General features: G+C 38.8%; 2 protein-coding genes across 2 annotated transcripts in view; both read left to right on the forward strand.

Annotated features, from left to right (window-relative positions):
* Positions 1-5,543, forward strand: part of AK7 (adenylate kinase 7) — a 45,663-nt gene extending 40,120 nt beyond the window's left edge. Inside the window, exons 17-18 of the mRNA XM_026679382.2 lie at positions 2,772-2,930; positions 4,733-5,543. Of these exons, the coding sequence (XP_026535167.1) occupies positions 2,772-2,930; positions 4,733-4,771 (198 nt within the window). The 3' untranslated portion in view covers positions 4,772-5,543. The remainder of the gene's footprint in view (positions 1-2,771; positions 2,931-4,732) is intronic.
* Positions 5,544-9,788: 4,245 nt separating this feature from the next.
* Positions 9,789-21,984, forward strand: part of PAPOLA (poly(A) polymerase alpha) — a 52,793-nt gene continuing 40,597 nt past the window's right edge. Inside the window, exon 1 of the mRNA XM_026679389.2 lies at positions 9,789-10,035. Coding sequence (XP_026535174.1) covers positions 10,028-10,035 — 8 coding nt within the window. The 5' untranslated portion in view covers positions 9,789-10,027. The remainder of the gene's footprint in view (positions 10,036-21,984) is intronic.

Raw genomic sequence — 21,984 nt, forward strand, 5'->3', positions numbered from 1 at the left:
TATTCAAATTTACAAGATTTTGTTACTATAAATTTGGTTTTCTGGTCTGATCTGCCTTAGAGGACTGACAAATTATCTGCATTACCTAGTTTTCCCATTACAAAAAGAAACTGCAAACAATTTTTGAGAACAGGACAAGACAATGTTAGTTTTGACTCCTTGCTATTATAATTTCTATCTCTCTGTGCAAATCTTGCTGTAGTCTTTATGTCATCTTGGATAGTATTATATATTTCTGCTACAGTGCTACTAAATCTGATCCTAATTAACAGGAAGGAACCAGTTGAAGAGAGATAAGTAGTGATAACTTTACAGGTAACAAAAGCATATTCTTGGGATTCAAGGTAATACCATCAGTGCTAGTAAGGAGTGCTGTTTGCTATCAGTTCATCAATTCTGGTGTCTTGCCTGTCTGTGGGGGTGGTCTTAGGGGTTCTTTGTTTGGGCTGTTTACTAATGGCTCTCTGGCAGTTTCGTGATTGGGGTATTGCTTAATTGTTAGTCTGAAGTTGACCTTGGAGTTAATCTATGCTGGTCTGAGTGTTGATTACTTAGTAAAAGGTACTTAGTAAAAGGACCTTTTACTAAGAGTTATCCATTTCATTCATAAGAAATGGAAGATTGGTAACTCACCAAGGAAATGTAAGAGCAAGCAGCTAATATCTGTAGAAATTCAGACATACTAGAATAGCAAAGGACTCCAGTTTTATAAGGGAAACATCAATAAAAAGAACTTTTAGCTCTGTCAAAATGAAGGGTTATGGGAGGGGCAGTAGGCTGCTTGAAAAGGATGCATATTAACATGTTACAGAAAATAGACAGAGATTTTGAATTCCTGCTTTGCTTCTATTCCCCACCCCCAAACAAAAGTTTTCAATCAACTGAATCAGAACAATTTCCATGAGGGAGTAGCAATCCCAGACAAGCAGTAGTTAGGAAGCAGTTGAATAACATGAATGAATTTTAAGTCTTCAGAACCAGACTAATTAAATGTCTACTTCAGCAGCAAATAAATACTTTTTTAATTTTACCTGAAGAGCCTTCAAATAAAGTAGATTGTATAAGATCCCATAAATAGTTTAGCCAAGAGAGGGAGAAGGTGCCACATTTCCCCTTAATGCTCTAAACTTCAGTGTTTACTTCCATGAAATTTTTCATCTTTCAATCTCCTGTATCTCCTATATCCCATTTGCCATCTATATCAAACACCAAACAATAATCAAGCAGCACTCCAGATCCTGTTGAGAAAAATGCTAATAACTATTTTGTAGAAACTGAGAGTAGAACATTTCAGACTCAATGGAAATAAGCTTTTATAACAAAAAATGTTGAGAATTCTAGCATTTGGTATATAAGCATGTCAGAAACAGAAAGCTTAAAGGAGGTGTGATTTTGTTTTTTGTATTGCTAATTTTTGGATATGGAAAGATATTTCCTTCCCCCAAAAGAACCTTCTATCTATGGTATGAATAGTAAGCATCCCTTGAGGTCTTACCTTACTGTGAGGTCATCAGAGATTTACTGGCATTTTATAACTTTTATAACTAGAGGCATTTGCAGGAGAGGCCATAGGGGCACATGATAAAAGCAGCCCTGCATCATCATCTTACAACTCTTGGCACTTTTCTATGTGCATTACGATATCATCATTTGGGCTACATTTTAACAAAACATTGCATATTGTGGATGTTGTTGACCATAATTTACAAATATGCAGGTTGCGCATACCTCTGCCTCAAATGAATTAACAAAACTAGATATACTGTTTTAGTGATAAATTATCTGTATTAGCTTGACATGCTGGTTTTAGGAACCAGATTTAGGAATGGAACATGGCTCACTCATAATAGCTGTTTTGAGTTACGGCTATTGTTAATTAACATACTGTCGATATACTGAACTTTGGACAAACGTTTGACCTCCATAAATACAATAAGTTTCTTGTGTTAAAATTTGTGATGTAAAGTCTTCATACATTCAAAAATGAATAAAATGATACTAAATCAAATTATTAAAAACAAATGAATGGAAACTTCTATATAGAAAGAATTGCTTCTAGCCCTTTAGATCAGGGCTGTCAAACTCATGGCCTGCGGGTCAGATGTGTCATGCACTGGTCATGTCCAGGCCCAGTTTAGTGAAAGGGAAAAAAAGTCCTGATACGTCATGTGATGCTGCTGTGATGTGAGTTTGACAACCCTGCTTTAGATGATTTTAACTTTCATAGGATAGTGTGGATTTGATACTGAATGTAGCCATTGCTATAGACTTTTCATAATGTCTTTACTGTTTTGTTACATTTGATCTTTTTGTTGAGTCTTTGTGTTTGAAGGAATAAATTCTTGCATTTTCCTTCCTAGCGAGAGGCCTGATACATGATGTCCTCTGTTTTTTTTGGAAAATAAATTTACACTGGGCAATTACATGCACTTTTTTTGGTCACCTGATATCACAATCTTAATTGCCAACACTTCCTTTGCTTTAAAAATCTACAGAGTATACATGCATGCCCAGCTGGTTTAGATATGATTTATATAGAAAAATATGTTCAGGAAACGTCACAGTAGACATTTTCTCTTGGGCATATGCATGATGTGAACTGTAGGTTATACAAACTTTGCTACATTTTAATAACGAGAGGATGTAGAATTCAAGAGACTAAAGTCAGGTATATGATCTGAAAAGAGGTTAAAAAAATCAGGTTTTTATTATTATTGCTCTAGACTTTATGTTATGTCTTTATACAATTTAATATATTTGTCTGTGTTTAGAATAAGCGTTTAGAAGAAGTGAAGCGGCAAGAACAAGAACTTCTGGAAGCCCAATCAATTCCACTGAGGAACTACTTAATGAAGCATGTAATGCCAACACTTATGCAGGGGTTGAATCAATGTTGCATGGTTAGGCCAGATGACCCGGTTGACTTTCTGGTAAGGAAATGTCTGTCTGTTTGTCTGCCTATCTATCTAAATCTATTTATCCGTCTGTCCATCCATCCACCTTCCCATGTAGGAGACAAAAATAGTGTTTTTTTATTACTTATTTGTAAACCTTAGTTATTTCTTTTACAACTTATTTGTAGATTTTCTGGTTTCAGCAATACTAGCAAGTAATCCTATAACTTTATAAGAAGCCTATGATACCTCTATCAGTTCCTCTATACCCATGATGGCGAACCTATGGCACATTGCCAGAAGTGGCACGCAAAGCCATTACTGCTGGCACACGGGCCCTCGCCCAGAGCAGGTCTATTGCGCACGCGCGCCGCCTGCCTGACAGCTAATTGTCAGGTATCTGGCGTGCATGTGCGGGGTCAGGGGTGTGTGGGAGACGCACATGCATGCGCAGAGATGTGTGGCGCACACAAGGGTCGCTCATGCATGTGCAATCGTGCGGCGTGGCGTAGGTGCACACGTATGTGCAGAGTCACGCAGTGCAGGGGACGCACGCATGCGCAGGGGATGTGGGGGAACCTGCACGCATTGCCTTCTGGGTGCTGGCATGCAAGCGCACACACAATTATCGGCGCAGGAGCCCAAAAAGGTTAGCCACCACTGCTCTATACAATCTACAGTGCCCTTAGCACCATTCCTTCAAAAAAGGCTTGTGTTTTGAAATTGTATTTTATCTGGTGTAAAAAAAAATGTACATCTAACTCAACAATATCCCCTAAGATTTTTTAATTTGGCCTCTTATTTCTATTCATCATGCTAAAGATAATACATCTGCTGTTATCCTGTAAGCTGTTTTCTAACCATCAAGGATCGTCATAAGCATTTTTACAGTCCTAGAAACAGACTTTTGGTTGACTTTAGCTCTAGAACCAGTCTTATTGGTATGCATAGAATATTGTTTCTTTTGTAGCAACATATTTTCCTCCCAGGTTTTACTATACACTTCAGTTTGTAACTGCCTTCTACCATGGACAGTGTAATCCTATCTATTTAAAATTAAATTCCACTATGTAAAGGATTGTTTACTTCCAGGTACATATGTATAAGTTTTCTATTTGGGAACACCAAACGAGCAGACATTAGCATATATAAGAAAATGACACATTATAACACAGACTGGGCCCATATCAATAAAAAATGAAAATAAAAAAAGAGGGCTGAGACAAAATATTTAGTCTAATTTAGTTTATTAAGTGATCAACATAGAATGACAAGGGGAGGGAAACAAGCTTATTCAGATGACATATAGTTTACAAACATTTCAGGTATTTTATCGTAAACATTAATTTGCATAACAATAGACTTTATCTTTCAAGGTATAGACATAGGTTATCTTGTTTTGAGATAGTTCCTTCTTGGTATAATTTTATGGAGGTAGCCTTGGACTTTGATTTTTAATTAATAGGTCATTTCCATATGGTGGATGGTTTGGCTTATGCAAGTTTTCATCTGATTAATGGAACCTGAGCTCAACAATTTTCCAATATGCTCTCTGTCTCTGTTGATTAAATTCTTCCTTGGATTCCAGATATACATTCACTTCCACATATGAGGCACACTTTCATAATGGGATTCCCTATAGCAGGAATTGTACTGTGAATACCAAGCAGATGTTGCTATTAAAAGCTCTGGTAAAAGATGCTATCTAATCCTTCACCAATACCAGGGCTATCTAACAATAATTCAGTCCATTTCCATTAATTTTAGGAAATGCAATGCTATCTTTAACCTATAGAAACTGAACATATCTTTTTACATGGCTTTTTTTTAATCAACAGGCAGAATATCTCTTCAAGAATAATCCGGAATTTGACTAAGAAATCTAAACAGTTGCCCTGTTATGTTATGTTAAATTTAATGTTAATGATTGTTGTGTAATACTCTTATAAAATATCAATTCACTAATTTATTTTTTTAAAATTAAGAAATCTAGTTTGAGGATATGTACATTTATCTACAATGAATGACAACTTATAAATTATCTGATAAATTGCAGGAAGTTCCTTTAAAACATTTTAAAAAAAGCTTCAAAATTATTATTCTTGGAAAAGTAACTATGTAGTTTATCAAGTTTATGACAACTTGTACTTAAGCTACGCAGTAAAGGAAAAGAAGAATACTGGTACTTGTTCAATTGTACCAAAAGTCCTTTTACAATGCAGCCATGTGGAAGTTTATTCGAAGTTGTTTCTTGGCAATTAATTCAATTACACTGACAGAATCGAATTATAGCTTTAAGCCATTTCTTCCATGACATAGCATCAAATAAGGTATCCTTGAGGCAACGTAAAGCAATAATGAGATCATGCATTGTATCACCTCTATAGCTGAGTGACACTATGAGGATTGGTACAAGTGACCAACAATTGACCAGTACTGGAATGCTAGAAGCTTTCACATCTCCTTTAGCATCTATTCTTTCACTTCAATTGTTGGGAAGTTGCTGTGAACAAAATGTATATTGTTATTGCTTGTGAAATGAAAGCTAAGTGTGCTTCAAATGATTAATTGAATTTTTGACTGCTGCTGGAATGTTCCCCCCTCCCCCTGTGAAATTCACCACCAAATAAAGGGCATTTTTGGTGATAACTGTGTTGATGTGAGTACTGAGTAGCTGGGCAAAAAAATGTGAAACAATGAACCAAGAAGAGTTGATTTATAATATCAAAAACAAAGTGGACAACCTATCACAGCAATTGAGGACTTTCACATGAGAAAGGTTGTTGAACTGATTAAGGACAATTGATAAAGTCAAAGAAAATTGCCGTCAATCTTGGCTTTTCACGGGAATGCGTGGATTGCATTAATATTCTGCAGTATTGTCAGCCCTCTATTGTCAAAACCCACATTTTGGCAGGAAATGCTTACAGGCAGCCCTTGCTTACTGACCATTCATTTAGCAGCTATTTGAAGCTACAATGGCGCTATAAAAGGACACTTACAATTAATGTTTAAAGTTCCCTTGGTCACAACCTGGACTCTTGGCAATAAGGTTACACTTACAACAGTCGCAGCATCTTGCAGTCATGTGATCACCATTCTCTACCTTCTCTGCTAGCTTCCCAAAAGCAAAGATAGTGAGGAAACAGAAGAGGTTACAAGTAACTTGAGTTGCTTGCACCCTTCCCCGGCCTAGCAGCACCCATTCCTGGCAGCATTACACTTGTGTTGTGCCTTACCTGCCTGCTGGCTCGGTACAAATAGCCTGGGACTCACTTTATGATGGCAGTGGGGCATGCCAGGATTGTTGTCATTAAGGGATGTACTTACATGACATCATGCTTTAAACCGCACTGCTTTGTGATGAAATTTAAATCATAATTATTGCTGTTAACTGCCTGTACACATTTGTTGGCATGCAGATAATACTTATTCACATGATCTAAATTTGGCAAAACTACCATCTAAAGTAACAATACTCTGAAACAACAATCTGCATTTCTTTCATGATGGTCTTAAGAATGGGTTAGGGTTACCGTATGTGGAGAAATAAACACAGGGGACAAAAGGGCTCATAGTTTCATTTCAACTATTAAAATAACTCTATTTAAACTGGCTATGGATGTGGAAGCATTACATTACTTCATTTTGTATTCTTAGTCACTAATGGAGAAATGTCCTTAACCCTGCATTGCCTTTAATGCTGATTGACAAAGTGGGAAGCTCAGAAAGGTGTAGTGGGTCACCTATTAGCCCCTGAATCTGGAAACAAAAATAATGTAGATGGCCACCCATCTCACACCAATGACTCCAGACAGTGTGCAAAGATTAAAACAACTGTTATCAGCCATAACCCCCATAAACCTATTGGGAAGCTGTGCTGCTCACAGAGCAGTGGTGTTAAATGAGAAAAACCAAAAACTGTTCATGCCAACACATTTTAGACCAGCTGTAGCTACCAAATACTCCTCAAGGGCAGTCCCATGCAGGCTACCAAATACTCTTCAAGGGCAGTCCCATGCAGGATGTGTTATAGTAATCCGAATGTAATCACTTGATTAGCTTATTATGACATGAGTCACTAGGTACAAAGTCCAGGAATGGGTGCACAAGGCAAACCTGTACAAAGACCCCTCCAGCCATGGCTGCCATCTACTATTCAAGCAGAAATCATGAGTCCAGGAGGACTCCCAAATTGCACATCCTCACTGGCAAAGTGCATCCTCCAGCCAAAATTAAATGTGGGAAATCTCTGGTGTCAGGAAGGAGGATCAATAGCCACACCCAGTCTAGCCAGTGTTTTGAGCCAGAGTCCATTTCCCCCCATCCGGACTCTAACAGCTTCCAGGTGCAAAGGAAAGGACCTCAGCGGCATCACTTGATTCTGGTTGGAGATACTGATAATACCACACCCACATGAACAGATGATTTCATTAGCTGCTTCATTTAGATGTTAAATAGGAGTGCCAAGATAATAGAATCCTAAGGCACCTCTCAAGGTAGAATTTGACCTCTCCTCCTGCCTAAACCGATTGGACTGAAATCCAAACAAAGGAGGAAATCCACTATAACACAGTGCCTCCCAATTCTCTAAGATGGGCCAGGAGGATTCTATGGTTGATGCAGAGAAATCGGCAGAGGCAAGGTAGCAAGGTGGCAGAGAAATCAAGGAAGGCAGGATGGACTCTACCGCCATATTGGGTCTGTCAAAAATAATCCACATTATAAATGTTGTCTCGGTTTATAACCAAGAATGATTCAGATAATTTGCTTCTTTCAGAACTGTATACCATTCACCTTCTCAGCTGGAGATTGGATGAAAATTGTCTGGATCCATTGGGTACAAAACTAGTCACAGCAATCATCTGTTCATTGGGGTTGGGGCGCAAGAGCAGACATCTGTCTCCTTCAAGGCAAACAGAATTACCCCCTTCTGCAGATAAACATTCACCATTCCCTGACCCAACCATCACTTCCCAGAAGATTTCAATAGGTGATAGAAATCTAAAATACAGGAGACTGAACTCAAACTGCTGATGACACTGTTGACTTCATAAGTGATGACTGGCTTGAACTCTTCCAGGATAACTGGGCCAAATTTTACCTTAGGCAACTCCAATAGACTTGGATAGCCAGATTTTGAATCCAAGTGACTTCATACAATAGATGCCTAGAATGGTTCTTATAGGCATGGTTATAGGATGGTTCTTTTCTTATAGGGGGCCTGCAAGCATTCCTATGCATCATACTTATCACCCAGGAGCATAAGTCCACCACTTGGCATTCTGTAGACACAATATAGGCAGAAAAATGTTGCACTGCTCTTATTGCTCCATAATAAACTGAGTGTTCAGTCAGGTTCACTCGATTCAAATTGGAAAATCTTTTAGTTTCCACTGATAAGATTATTTTTTGGGAATCTGCCTCATCAGAAATAAGTAAAACTCACACAACTGCTTAAATAAATAGGAATCACACTTTGGATAACGAAGTCCCTATTCTGTGGTCTTTCCCACTGTTTGAATATTTAAAATACCTTATCATCATAAAGTGGAATACTTTATGAATCAATCATGTATAATACAAAGACTCTAGTTTTTTTGGGTGCTACAACAACTTTATTCAGATGGGACAACTAAGATTTATATAAAGAATTATCCGAGGATTATAAAAAGTTTTCCTTGATAGTTTAAGATAGATGTCTTTATAGTATCAAAATCCAGATTTCAAATCTCATCAGTATTTTTGGTGTGCTCCACTATTCAATACTTGTACTTAGAATGGCAATCTGAATGGGTTCAGATGTACTCTAGAAAATAGGATTAAAAACATGCAGCTCTCCTGATACTATTTATCTACAGTACAGATCCCAGAATTTTCCAACTATGATGACACTTTGAGGTTCAGACTTTCAAGTAATTTTTTTCTAGTCTTATCTGGTGAAACATAAGAACTATACACCAAACATTTGGTTCTGCTCTAATATTGAACTACAGCCTTTGGCACACATTTCAAATATGAGTGTATCCTCTCACTCTAAATCATCCTTTTATCTTATCCTCAGGATATAACGGTGATTCAGTCATCTCCAACTCTTGGCAATTAAATGGGCCAGATCTCGACACATCTTCTGATCCCTCAGGATATTGTCAAATATAAATATTTCATTTGGGCATTATGGGCAATAATTATTAATAGACATCTTGATGATTTTTCTTAGGAAATCCTGGCTTTTGTGTGCTTAAATAATCTGCACTTTTTATCCTTCCATTCAGGCAGCTTATGAATGAAATCTTCCCTTTCCTTGATTAATTACACAAGACTGGGTTCACTTCAAATATTATGCTAAGCCATGATTTGTTTGATTTTAACTTAGTATGTTGCATAAATACCTATAGCTTATTCACAAAACATGAATCATAAAATAATGGCTCAAACATATATGAACCAAAGAAAAGAATGAACGACAAATTATACAACATTCTAAGGAAAAACAGATTACTGTGAAGTGCAAGCTTTACCTCTAAGTGTAAATGGGAGATTTCTCTTTCAATCTCCTCCCGTCGCCCCTTTGACAAATCGTAAAGGAAACAAGAATTACCCTATACATAAACATCTCTCACAACAACAATCAAAACGATCAACTTTCCATGCCTTTCCACGGCGCATGCTCAGGCAGTGCAGGAACCGTTATTAAACTTTAATTCATTCAACTTCAAACGCCCGAATCGCCTGAAGGACTACATTACCCATAAACCATTGTAAACCGGCGACAGTCAAGCGCATTACCCGCAGCCCTCTTTCGTCACTTGACGCAGAGGGTTGGGAAACGCCATTGCGTCAGCACGTCTATTGGCCTCTGCACCGCGGCCCCGCCTTCTCCTTCCCATCTCCAGAACGTTGCTGTGGTAGCGCCTCGGCGCCATGTTAGGAGGCCGGAGGGGAAGAGGAAGAATTAGAAGCGGCGGCAGCAACAACAGCAGCAACTAGCAGGCCTAGTGAGAGGTTATTCACCCTCTCTGAGAGGGCCCCAGCCAGGCCCATATCATGCTCACGGGGCCCGTTTTTCAGGGGCGGAAAAAGTGACTGTCCCGGAGAAGAAGAGACGGCGTTTAACCACAGCCGGAGAGACGATGCCGTTGTAAGTTGAGGGCCGCCAAAGGAGGGAGAGGGACTGGCTCGGGTATACTCGTGAGGCCTGGCAGGAGCCTTGGGAGGCAACCTGTGTGAGCGCTTCCGGGCCGTGGCGAGTTCGCGGCCATTTGGCCGGCCGGCTTTCTTCTGGTGTCCACATTTCAGCCCCCCCGCTCCTTTTCTTTGCTGGCGAACTCACGCCCGGCCCCCTTTTTTTTCACGTTATTAGGCCGGGCAGCGTCTTCCCTCAGCCGAATCCATTTCTTCTCTCCCAGAGATGGAATCGGGCCGGGAGTCTCGTTGAAATATCTTTCCCCCCCACTTACGACTTTAACCGTACAACTTTGGGAGTCGGGATGGTGCTTCCGAGTCCCTGGCCGAGCCTCGGCCGCAGGAACTGAGAGGCCGGCAAAAGCCGTTCCCCGCGCCGTTGGTGGCACTCAAGAGAGGCGGGTTGTTGGCCCCGCTCACGTGATGCCTAAAGCCGTTCCTCTGTGGGGCCTGGCGGGAGGCGGCGGCTGTCTGGATACAAAGCTCTTAGGCGGTTTGGTTGGTCTGGTGGAGACCCGGAGGTTTCCGTGCATCCATGCAGCCTTGCCTGGAATCGGCTGCTTGGTGTAACTCCGCGGGTGCTTGCTTGGCACCATCGCCGACTAATGAAAGTTGCACGCGGGTTGCAACCCATCCGTCTCCCCCAATGCAAGAAGCATTCAGCAAGGGAGATTTTAATTTGATCTCTTTTTAGGCACGTTCGCGTACTGTTTTTCCTAAGATTAGATCCCTACAGTATGTGGTCTTGAAGGAGGGCAAACTTATTCCTACCCATCCTCTTTTCTCGTTTACTTCTGTTTGTCATTGGCATAGTATGGCCTCAAAACTACAGGCTTTCGGTACATTTTGTAGATTCCCCCCACCCAGCTGTGATGTTTATGATGTTTTGGGGCGTTCAGGAATATTAAGATTTGAAAGTGCAACAGTTTGAGGTGAGTTGATTGATGTGAGAATTTTCTTGGCCCGCTTTTTAAAAGTAGTTTCCATGCATGAATACTTTTCTAATTGTATTACTAAATCATATAGGATTACTTTGCTATCTTCCATGGGTGAAATACATACATACATACATACATACATACATACATACATACATACATACATACATACATATAAATAAACTGTATACTCATAGAGCCTGTGTTGAAATAGCATCAGGAAATAATTGTTATGATTGTTGGGAATATTTTGCAACAATTTCAATTGCAGTTGCAATTTAAATTCAGTGCTTCAGACTGAATTTCAGAAAGGAGCATTGGAATGCCTGTGGCTGTATGCAGATTCTTAAAGTAGCTTTAAGTTGTTGCAGATAAATGCTATGCTTTGCAGTCCCACCCCCCCTGCACTCCAAAGCATCTTTTTGGAAGCAAGTTCAGAAGACTGAGTTAAGGAAAGTATCACAGTTCTGACTAAAAGTATTTAGATTTATTGAAAATGTACTGAAATTAGCTTGCTCTATAAAAGTGGAATAATTTGTTAATATCATTTCTTTTTCTTACAGAGCATTCCAAAACTTTCTACTTTTCCAGATATAAAAGAGGATATAAAAATAATGAATAATAATTTGTGAAATGTACTGGAGCCTGAAATATAATATGCTCAACTATTCGTTCATTGCCATTGTGTCAATTAAAAAGGAAATGATTGTGAGCCACAAGTTACAGGTCACCATTTCTGTTGGTTTTATCATTGTCATCTTTATATTGGCAGTCTGGCTAATACTTCCTGTATCTTTTAAATGGTTTGGTAATGTTTAGGCCAGTGGTCTCCAACCTTGGCAACTTTAAGACTTGTGGACTTCAACTCCCAGAATTCCTCAGCCAGCAAAGCTGGGAGTTGAAGTCCACTAGTCTTAAAGTTGCCAAGGTTGGAGACCCCTGGTTTAGGCTACTGGGCCAATAGTTGTTCCATATGAAATGGGATAACAAATCTTTCCCAGTGTCACTCAGGATAGTAGAGATGCTGCAGTTGGAGTGGTCCTATATCGTGGCTACTTCTTTCCCATCTCTGCCTGAATGCCAGAAGGAAAGATTAAACACAGTGAACTTCCATTGCTGTGGTTTGGGTTACTTGCAGTGCTTCCATTCATTCATATAGGGTATGTGGTTGTAGGAGGAAAAATCCAGTCGGGTTCCAAGTCATGAGAAAGGCTCTGGAAATAAAATGGATTGGAAAGAAGGACTCTGTTTATTGATGAGCAGAAGGAACAATAGCATGTAGTTCTGGGATAGCTGACAAATTGGTTTGATGAGTACATGGATTTTTATAGGGTTCTGAGATGCTGCAGGAGGTTGTGCAAAGATGCTGCAGGGGGTTGTGCAATGTAGTGAGTCTGATGTCTTTTGCTATTTTAATGGTGGTGGGTTAATCCTATTATGCCTTAAAAGTCATGTCCTGTTCTTAGAATTTGGGTGGGTGGGGATGTAAATACTTAATCCCATCATCTGGACCTGAAGGTGTTTTGTTTGTGAATAGGCTGGCCTGGATTTCGTAATGGCACAAATTATCCATCTCTAAAGAGGCTGTTGGACTGCTTTCTATCTTAAGATTTCTCCTTTGGGGAAATATAATATTCTGCCTCTTAATATCTCCAAAATATTTCATTTTGGGGGGTGGTACATGATTACTTCTTACATGATTATTCTCTAGTAAATGGGAAATTTATCTCAATAACTGGAAATAATGAATATTTTGCTCAGGGTTCTTTATCAAATGTATTTGCTGCCATCAGACCTGAGCATCCCAAAGGTGCTTTTTCAAGAGGCAACTGGAGTTCCTGGTTTTTCTTTGAAGACAAAATATCTTGGATGTTTCTCATCCAAGAAGCTTCTTCACCTCTGACTGAATGATGGGGAATAGAGGGATTTATACTCCTTGCAGACAGCTGGTAATTTTTGAGTTGTTAAGGCCACCAGGAGGTTTATTGGTGTCATCAGGTTCACCTGAGTGGTGCAAATGGGTGTGGAACCTTTTTGGAACTGTTGAAAGGATTGTGTTATAGATGAGAGATAGATGACGCCATATCCTCCCCCTCTGTTGAGAGAGGGCTGTTCAATTTTGTCAGATATCCTCTGATCTCCTTTTCAAACCAGCAATCCTCTCTATCCAAAATGTAGGCTTTGCTGTCTTCAAAAGAATGGCATTTGTCTTTTAAATGCAGATGGACTGCTGAATCTAGTCCTGATGGACTTGTTTTTCTATGTTTGTACCATGTGTTTATGAAGTGGTCATTTTGTTTCCCCAATATACAGAACTGTACATGGCTCACTGAATTGTACTGCATATACCACATTGCTCAGTTTGTGGCTGGTGTTTTATCCTTGGGGTGGACAAGCTTCTGCCTTAGTGTATTCTTGGGTTTAAAATGTGCATATATATTGTGTTGGCTGAAGATTCTCCTGAGCTTTTTCTATACTGCAACGAATGGAATGTTGATTCCTTTATTCTCATTGTCTGTTGTGGAGGAGCTCCAGTAGGGTCTTTTGAGATTTGATGAAGGCCCACTTAGGATAACCATACTTCTGAGGGCTTCCTTGATGTGTTTTAGTTCTTTTTCTTTCCCATCTTTGCTGGTAGGCAGACCTTCTGCTTGGTGGTGTAGGGTTCTGGTGACTCCCATTTTGTGCTTTAGTGGATGGTGGGAATTAAAATGTAAATATTGATCTGTGTGTGTGAGTTTTCTGTAAACTTCAGTGTAAAACAATCTGGGCATTTTACAACCTATGGGCTGTGCGTGGTCCCTGTCCAGTTTATGGTATCAGTGTTGGGCTGGGTGGTGGCAGTATTGCCGGGGGTGGGGGGCAGGAGGGGCAGTGCTCCACAACAGTTTCTCATGTGGCTCCTTGGGAAAATTAATTGCCCAGCCCTGTTTTATATGAATAAGCAATCAAACTAGAAAACTTTATTTCAGGTTTTATTTTTTCTATTGAAGTTTCTCTAAATCCAGTTAGGAGAATGGCTGTTTCTTAAACTGGAGCCCTGCATTCAGTACTGAAAGTCCTCTTTCACTTACTCCAATTTTGTTATCCTGCTTGCTGTGGGAGAAAAAAAAAACCTGTCTCCAATTTCAGCCCTGGCTTGCCTTGATGTAGAGATGCTGCAGAGAACATAATGCTTCATAACTTTTTTGTAGCCTTTTAATTTTATTTTAAACTCCAGGTCTGTCTGTTCCAAGGATGCAAATACTACAGTTCTTTGGTATATCACCATGATGGTGAACCTATGGCACGCGTGCTGGAAGTGGCATGCAGAGCTACTTCTGCCAACACGCAAGAGGTCGCCCGGAAGAGCCCCTCTGCGCATGCACCCATGCCCCTGCCAGCTGATTGTCGGGTATTTGCTATGCATATGTGGGGGGAGAGGCGGGATGGTTGATGCATGCACATGTGCAGAGGCATGTGGCATGTGTGGGGGGGTTGCATGTGCATGCGCAGAGGCACATGAGCGTGCAGGGGGTCATGTGCAGTGGGACGCGGGAGTCGTGTATGCATTGCCTCATGGGTGCAGGCACGCGAGTGCACTTTTGGCACGCAACGTGGAAAAGGTTAGCCATCACTGGTATATCAAAAGCTATTGCCATACTAGGAAGTAACAATCTGACAGTGAGGCCTTCAGGTATGTTAATTTACCTCTCTTTCTCTTTATGAATTCTGGGTAATAGCCATAGTACATAACGCACACACCCTTATTTATTTATTTATTTATTTATTAGATTTACAATTTCCCTTAATTTTATACATCTCCACTCAATATATGGTTTTATTTTTTCCACCACAATAACCTTGAGTGTGGGTTGGATTTAGAGAGTGATTGTTCCAAGATCACCCAGTTTGCTTCCATGCTTAAGAGAGAAGTCACTGTATCCTGAGTTTTGGTCCAGCATTTAAAACTATATTCCACTGCCTATAGTTGAGGAAATGATAACCAATGTCAGATTGCTTTGGTAGGTAATTAATAATCTTTCTTTCCTGTTCTCCAGGCTTCTCCCGGGAGGAGAGAGAAAGCATTGAGACAATCAAGCCAATTGCCCCTTTGTATTTTGAAGAGGAAGGGATCACTATTTTTCTTCAAAATAGTTTCTAAAGAATACAATATACAAGATACTGTAGATTGTCGTTCTCTCACTGAGACAGGGAAAGGAAATTATTCCACTGTCGACCACAGATTTGTAGATATTAGGAATGTTGATCCAAGGTTTAAAATTAGTATCCATCACTTAATTCTTCCCTTAGATCCCACAAAAAACCCTCCACCTTCTGCATATAATAGACATGTTTCCTTAAAAGAAGGCAGGCACACTAGTGTCATTAGTTGAGAAGTATTCAAGCTCCTATTCAAACTGTCTCTAAAAAAGAACAAGGACGAGCTATCTTCATTTAAAATGTATAAACTGAAACAGAACACTGTTGATTCTGTGTGACAGTACTGAGATCCATTATTGGATGCCTCCACCAAGGAGATGAATTAGCATTCCCTAACCTGTAGGTTAAGGGATGCGGTGGCTCAGTGGCTGAGACACTGAGCTTGTTGATCAGAAAGATTGGCAGTTCAGCAATTCGAATCCCTAGCACCACGTAACGGAGTGAGCGCCTGTTACTTGTCCCAGCTTCTGCCAACCTAGCAGTTCGAAAGCATGTAAAAATGTAAGTAGAAACTAGGGACCACTTTGGTGGGAAGGTAACGGTGTTCTGTTCGCCTTTGGCGTTTAGTCATGTCAGCCACATGACCACGGAGATGTCTTCGGACAGCGCTGGCTCTTTGGCTTTGTAATGGAGATGAGCACCAGCTCTCTAGAGCCGGAAATGATTACCACATATGTGCGAGGGGAACCTTTACTTTTACCTTTAACCTATAGGAGGTATACTTACATATCTCCATTTAGCTGGCCTGTAGAAAACTCCTTGGTTCAAAAACCAAGAATATATTACTAGTATAAATATTTGATCTAACTTTCATCCCCATGAGTATTGAAAAAGTGGTCCTGTTCCATTATGGCTTGTTCAGATCCCAAGGCATATAAAACATTTCATTGACCTTATTGTGTAGACTGCAATGTTTAGGCTCCATCCTAAAGCAGAAAGTGAGTGTATAAAGGAAATCTAGTTTATGGTAGTCCTTTAGTCATCTGAAGGATAATAATTATATATAGATAGCATCTAGTTGGCAAGGTACAGTCACAATCACTGCAGTAGATACTGTTGCCTTACAGTAAGTTGTAGAGGCACTTGCCAGTCACAATAAAGAAAAACATTATCTCAGATGGTGATTCTCTACAACATTATTGAAATGTTAAACATTTATGGTCTTCTACTAATCCAGCTTTCAATGTGGAGTGTCCTGCCTAAGTGGAGAATCTCAGAAAATCTGGCTAAGTAGTGAGGTAAAGTGAAGCATTGCTTTCTTAGAAATAAGACCAGCTTGACTAGTGCTACCAAAAAAAAAGTGTGTATGAAGAAAGTAGGGTGCCATATTATTAATATATATTATAATGACAAGGATTGTACATAAAGTGAGAAAGAGAAATAGTTCATGTGCACTTGTTAAAGAAGGAGTTATATATGAGCTGAGCTACATATGATCTCTCCTTTTTGGTTGGCATATCAGTGGAATTAACAATTGACAGTAGAACGGCTGAGCCATAAAGGTCTAAATTCAGGCAAATGAAGTCTGGATCAAAATCTGTATTACATGATTCAGAAGGCAGAAAACAACCTAGTAAATTGACAACTGCAAGGTGAAATGCTTACTACATTTCCCTAGGAAAGGGGCAGGGGTGGATAATGTACTCACAACAGGGACTTAACAGTGTTTTCTGTGCCTCTTTCTGCTCCTGCTGATTCTCACTCTATTTTACCTAACAAAGGAACAGAACGTAGAATTGGATGTCCCTCAAATACTCAGGTCTGTCCATATAATTACTGTCCAAAAAGAATTTTATATTTGAGACCCTTGTTATTTAGAATTCAGTGTTACTGAAGGTTGAAGAGAACCAGCTGTGCCAGTTAGGTTATGCTAAATATCAGTTGAAAATAATCTCATAGACTTACTTTACAAAATCAGACCTAGAAAGGAAAAAAAATATAAACATCTACCTAAGCTCTGATAATGTCCCAAAATCTGATCTCCCTATAGTTGAGACAGTATAGCCTATACCAAGCACCTTAAGAAAGGGTGTGGTTCTTAGTCCCAATCAGTTATTGCAGAGGATGGTTTTCGGCCCATTTCTGCATAATAATCCAAGTTAGCAAGCTCCCTGTACTTATGATGCTGATGTTGCATTGAGTTTCCATGTTGTATTTAACCTAGTCAAGGCATTAAGATACTCACACCTTCCATCATTATACACCATATCCTTAAAATGGTTATTGTGAAGGTGGCCTTCCTAATATCTGTCACCGGTCTTGGAGATTGGAGCTTCTACTATAGAGGAGCAATGCATCACATAAGTAGATTTTTTGAATGAGTACCACTCTCATGTTAGGGATGAACTGTATAGTTCACAACAGTTGAGTTTTCTTGTCACTTGAGCCAAATGGAAGGTGGAGAAGGAATGGATAAGTTACAATAAAAAATATACCTAGATCGCTCATGCTCACAGACTATCTAGTATTCTTCTAAGAGGTGCCCTTGAGTCACATAGCATCTTCAGCCCTCATCATAAGATGGATCAAATCTTCCATTTTTACTAGTCTATGGGGCGGAGCTCACATTGTTATAGCCACCTCATTCACGGTCAACATATATGTTCCATTGGGGGATATATGCTAAGTGGATACATGGTCATCCATCATATCTTTCTCAGTATTATATCCCTTAGCTGAAGCATTTTGCATCAAGAGAGTACAACACAAAGGTATATATCTAGGAATTAAATATGACTAAGATACTTCCCAAAGAGCAATTTATTATTGATTATATACTATCAAAACATTTTTCAAGTCCTAGTGATCACATTAGTCCATGATGGTCTGCCTCTATAATCTGTTCTTCCAGCTCTCATAGACTCAGTTACAATACTCATTGCGTAATTGAATCCATCCACCTTACAACTGGACATCCTTTTCTTTTTCGTGTTACCTTTCCCAGCACTAGAGCCTTCTCCTGAGAGCTGGGTCTTCACATAATGTGTCCTAAATAGGATAATTTCAGCCATGTCATTTGTGTCTTGTATGAGAATTTTGGATAGATTTGTTAAGTGATCCATCAGTTTGTTTTATTGATTGTACCCAATGTGCTCAAAACTCTTCTCCAAAACCAAAGTTCAAAGACAGCAGTGCTGTTCCTATTCTGCTTCTTTCAAGTCCAACTTTCACTTCCATAGAGTCATAGGAAATACAATGACTTGCATGTATTTTTTCCAAGGTCTTCATAGCTGCTGTACCAAGTGTTAGTCTTGGTAAAATAAATAAAAGGAGAATCTGTAGCCTTGTTGCCCTTCTTTGCAAACCTGGAGCCAGTGATTTTCGCTATATTCTGTCCATGCTGTGGTGTCCTGAGCTCTGTAAGTTTCTAATGAGGAGAATGAGATGTTCAGAGATACCAATTTTTCTGAGCACTTTCCAAAGCTTGATATGATCAATGGAATCAAAGGTGTTTCTATAACCCATGAAGCATCTACTGACTTTCTTATTATATTAGAATACTTTATACTTTATTGGCTAAGTGTGACTGGACACACAAAGGAATTTGTCTCGGTGTAAATACTCTCAGTATACATAAAAGAAAAGATACACCATCAAGAGTCAAGAATCATAAGGTACGACACTTAATGATAGTCATAGGGTACAGTAAGCAATCAAATCATACTAGGAAATAGTCAATATAAATCGTAAGGATACAAGCGACAAAGTTATAATCATACAGTCACAAGTGGGAGGGAATGGGTGATAAGGAATGATGACAAGATTAACGGTAATAGTAGTGTAGACTTTGTAATAGTTGAACAGGGTTGAGGGAATTATTTGTTTAGAAGAGTGATGGCTTTCAGTGAAAAAACTGTTCTTGTGTCTAGTTATTATTTGCAATAATATGCTCTTAATTAACTAACCATCAGATCTATAAGAAGGAAGATAATGACAGTGATTCTGCTTACAGGTTAAGTGGTAGAAACATACCACTTTTGGATGTCCTCTCTTTTATAGATATATATAGAGTCAAAAGTTAAGTCAAAAATTCAATTTAATTAAGTTTATTTTGACTTTCAACAGTTTAAAAGTATTGCAAGTGCATGTATTTAATTTTTGAATACAATTCTCCATTTCTTCTAAATATAAACAAATTATTTTTGTCTCAAATTTACGTAACCAGTGGATAGCTGTTTACTTAGAAATTTATTTTAAATTTAACAGAAAGCTATTCTTTAGAATGAACTAGTTTTCTGAATTTCTTTTAAAACATGAAATCTTACATGAAATATGTTAGACCAAGATGTACCACAGATTGAACTTTTTCTTAATGTTTGTGCTTTTTGATCAACAGTAATCACTTCCAGTTTGATGTTCCAAAATACTGTTTCTGTCATGGGCAGATTTGAGGGAGACTGCCAAATAAAATAACAGAAGGTAGTCTTTGGGTTACTATTATACTACATTTGGAACTGAGATTGCCATTGTTAACAATGCATTTGTAAAGAGCAATGTCACATAACCACATCATTTAGCAATGACAATTCCAGAAGTCCAATTGTTGCTGTAGCCGAAGATTTGCAGGTTGTTAAAAGTACCAGAGAAAGCAAGGAAAGTACCAGCAAGGAGCATGGAAATGCCACTGGGGTTGGGAAAGGCATTGGGAGGGCTAGCTATGTGTGAGTTAGGGAAGTGCTTGGAGAGGCTCTCAGACAACCGCAGGAAGCCTTGGGGCACTTACCAGAGTGACTTGTGTGTTTGCCTGCCTGCTTCTCTATTTACTGCTTATGGAAAGTTGGCAGGCAAAGTCACAAATGGCAACCAGCCACTGAACAAATGATCAGTAAGCAAGGATTAAATGTAAAGCGGCTACAACTTTTAAACTATCCATGACATTGAAATCTCAACTATATGAAATATCTCTATGGCAGGAAGAATTTAGTAGAATACAACACATTGTTTTAAGATTGACAGATAATTTAAAGTATAAGTTGACTGGCAAATGAAACAACATTAATGATTATTTCTTAGCTAGTACATTCTTGTACTTTATTTTCCCTCAAAAACCATTTCATTAACAAGTATCAATTAGTAAGAATGTAAAGTTTGTGGGCATATATCTGTAAGAGAGATTCTAACAGATTCCAATGGCTTAAGTTTCCAACATATGGATGATAAAATCTTAAGATAATGCCTTTCTCCCTGTTTCCCCAAAAGCTGCTTCTGAGACTGTATGGAGTCTATTAAAGAGAAATCAGCCAAGGGATTGATAGATCTCATGGGCCATAGATTGGAAACCATTGAAATATAATACCCGTCTTGTACACTGACTATAACTAGTATGGACTTGTGTCAAAATATGGTATAATATCCAGCTGGATGCAATCAGAATGGCATGATGGTTAGAGTGATAAAAAACCTCAAGTAGGTTGCATATTATTTTCTTTTTTGTGCCTTCCAGTCAATGTTGAGTCTTGGCAACTGCTTAAACTAATCCCTTCAGTTTACCTGTCAAGATTTTTGAAAGTTGTCTCCTTCCTTGACTGAAAGTGAATAACTCACTGATATCACCCAGCTGACTTTGTACCTAAGGCAGGATTAGAATTCATGGTCCCCTACTTCCTAACCTGATGCCTTAAACACTAAGCTGACTCTCATGTATTATGCTATTCTAGAAAATTTCTGTAATATTCCATTAATTTTTTAATTGTTTTGTTGTCTATCATCCTAATACATGGTAGTATGTGGTTGCTAAGTTAAGAACTGCAACACAAGAATTGCAAAAATTTTAAAAAATATCTTTGGAAATACTAAATTATATTACATTACTTAAAATGATGATCACTATTGTGCTAATTCTACCATCTATACTGAGAACTGGGAAAAAAGAACTGGCCTAATTAGTTTCAGGCTTCTCATAAACTTTTGGACAAAACATTAGAATGGAAAGAAAATATAAGTCAATAGATACATTGTTAATCATACTGAAAATGTTTGATTCCCCAAAATGTTTTCATTTACAAAATAAAGTAAGTGGTATCGTTTTGGTGTATTTCCAGACTATTAAATTTCAATGAACTGCACCCTTTATACGTTTTAGCTTCCAGTTCTCTAATCGTCTTTGTTGCTCTTCTCTGCACTCTAGAAATCTTGACATATTTTTTCTATTGTGGTGACGTATTATAAAGTGGTAGTAACACTTCCTGTGATCTTGATTCTCTCTGATGATGTAGCCTAGGACTGTGCTGGCTTTTTTGGCAGCTGAAGCACACTGCTGGCTCACATTTAAGTGGTTGTCCCCTAGGACTTCTAGATCCCTCTCACAGTTATTGCCATTGAGCCAGATATCACCTATTCTATACTTGTGCATTTGGCTTTTCCTGCCTAAGAAAACTTTACTTTTCTTACCACTGAATTGTATTTTGTTGGATAGTGTTCAAGTCTGTCATATCCTTTTGGAGTTTGAGTCTGTCTTGTAAAGCATTGGCTATTCCCGCCAGCTTGTCTGCAAATTTGATGGTATCCTCTTTTATTCCTTCATCTAAATAGTTTATGAAGATGTCAAAAATTATCAGGGCTAAGATTGAACCTTGAGGTATCCCATTACATGCATGCCTCCATGTAGACGTACTTCCATTAAGGACTACATGTTGTTGATTTGTTTATTTTAGCGTTATATGTTAATTTTCCTTAAGAACAAAGAAGAATTGATGATGATGAACTAGGTGAAATAAGTTACTTAGTATAGAGGTGGTTTCATATGTAATAGCATGTTTATTTAA

This window comes from Notechis scutatus, chromosome 1, assembly GCF_049901735.1.
Source record: "Notechis scutatus isolate UNSWTSFEM ecotype Mainland chromosome 1, rNotScu1.2, whole genome shotgun sequence".
NCBI lineage: Eukaryota > Metazoa > Chordata > Lepidosauria > Squamata > Elapidae > Notechis > Notechis scutatus.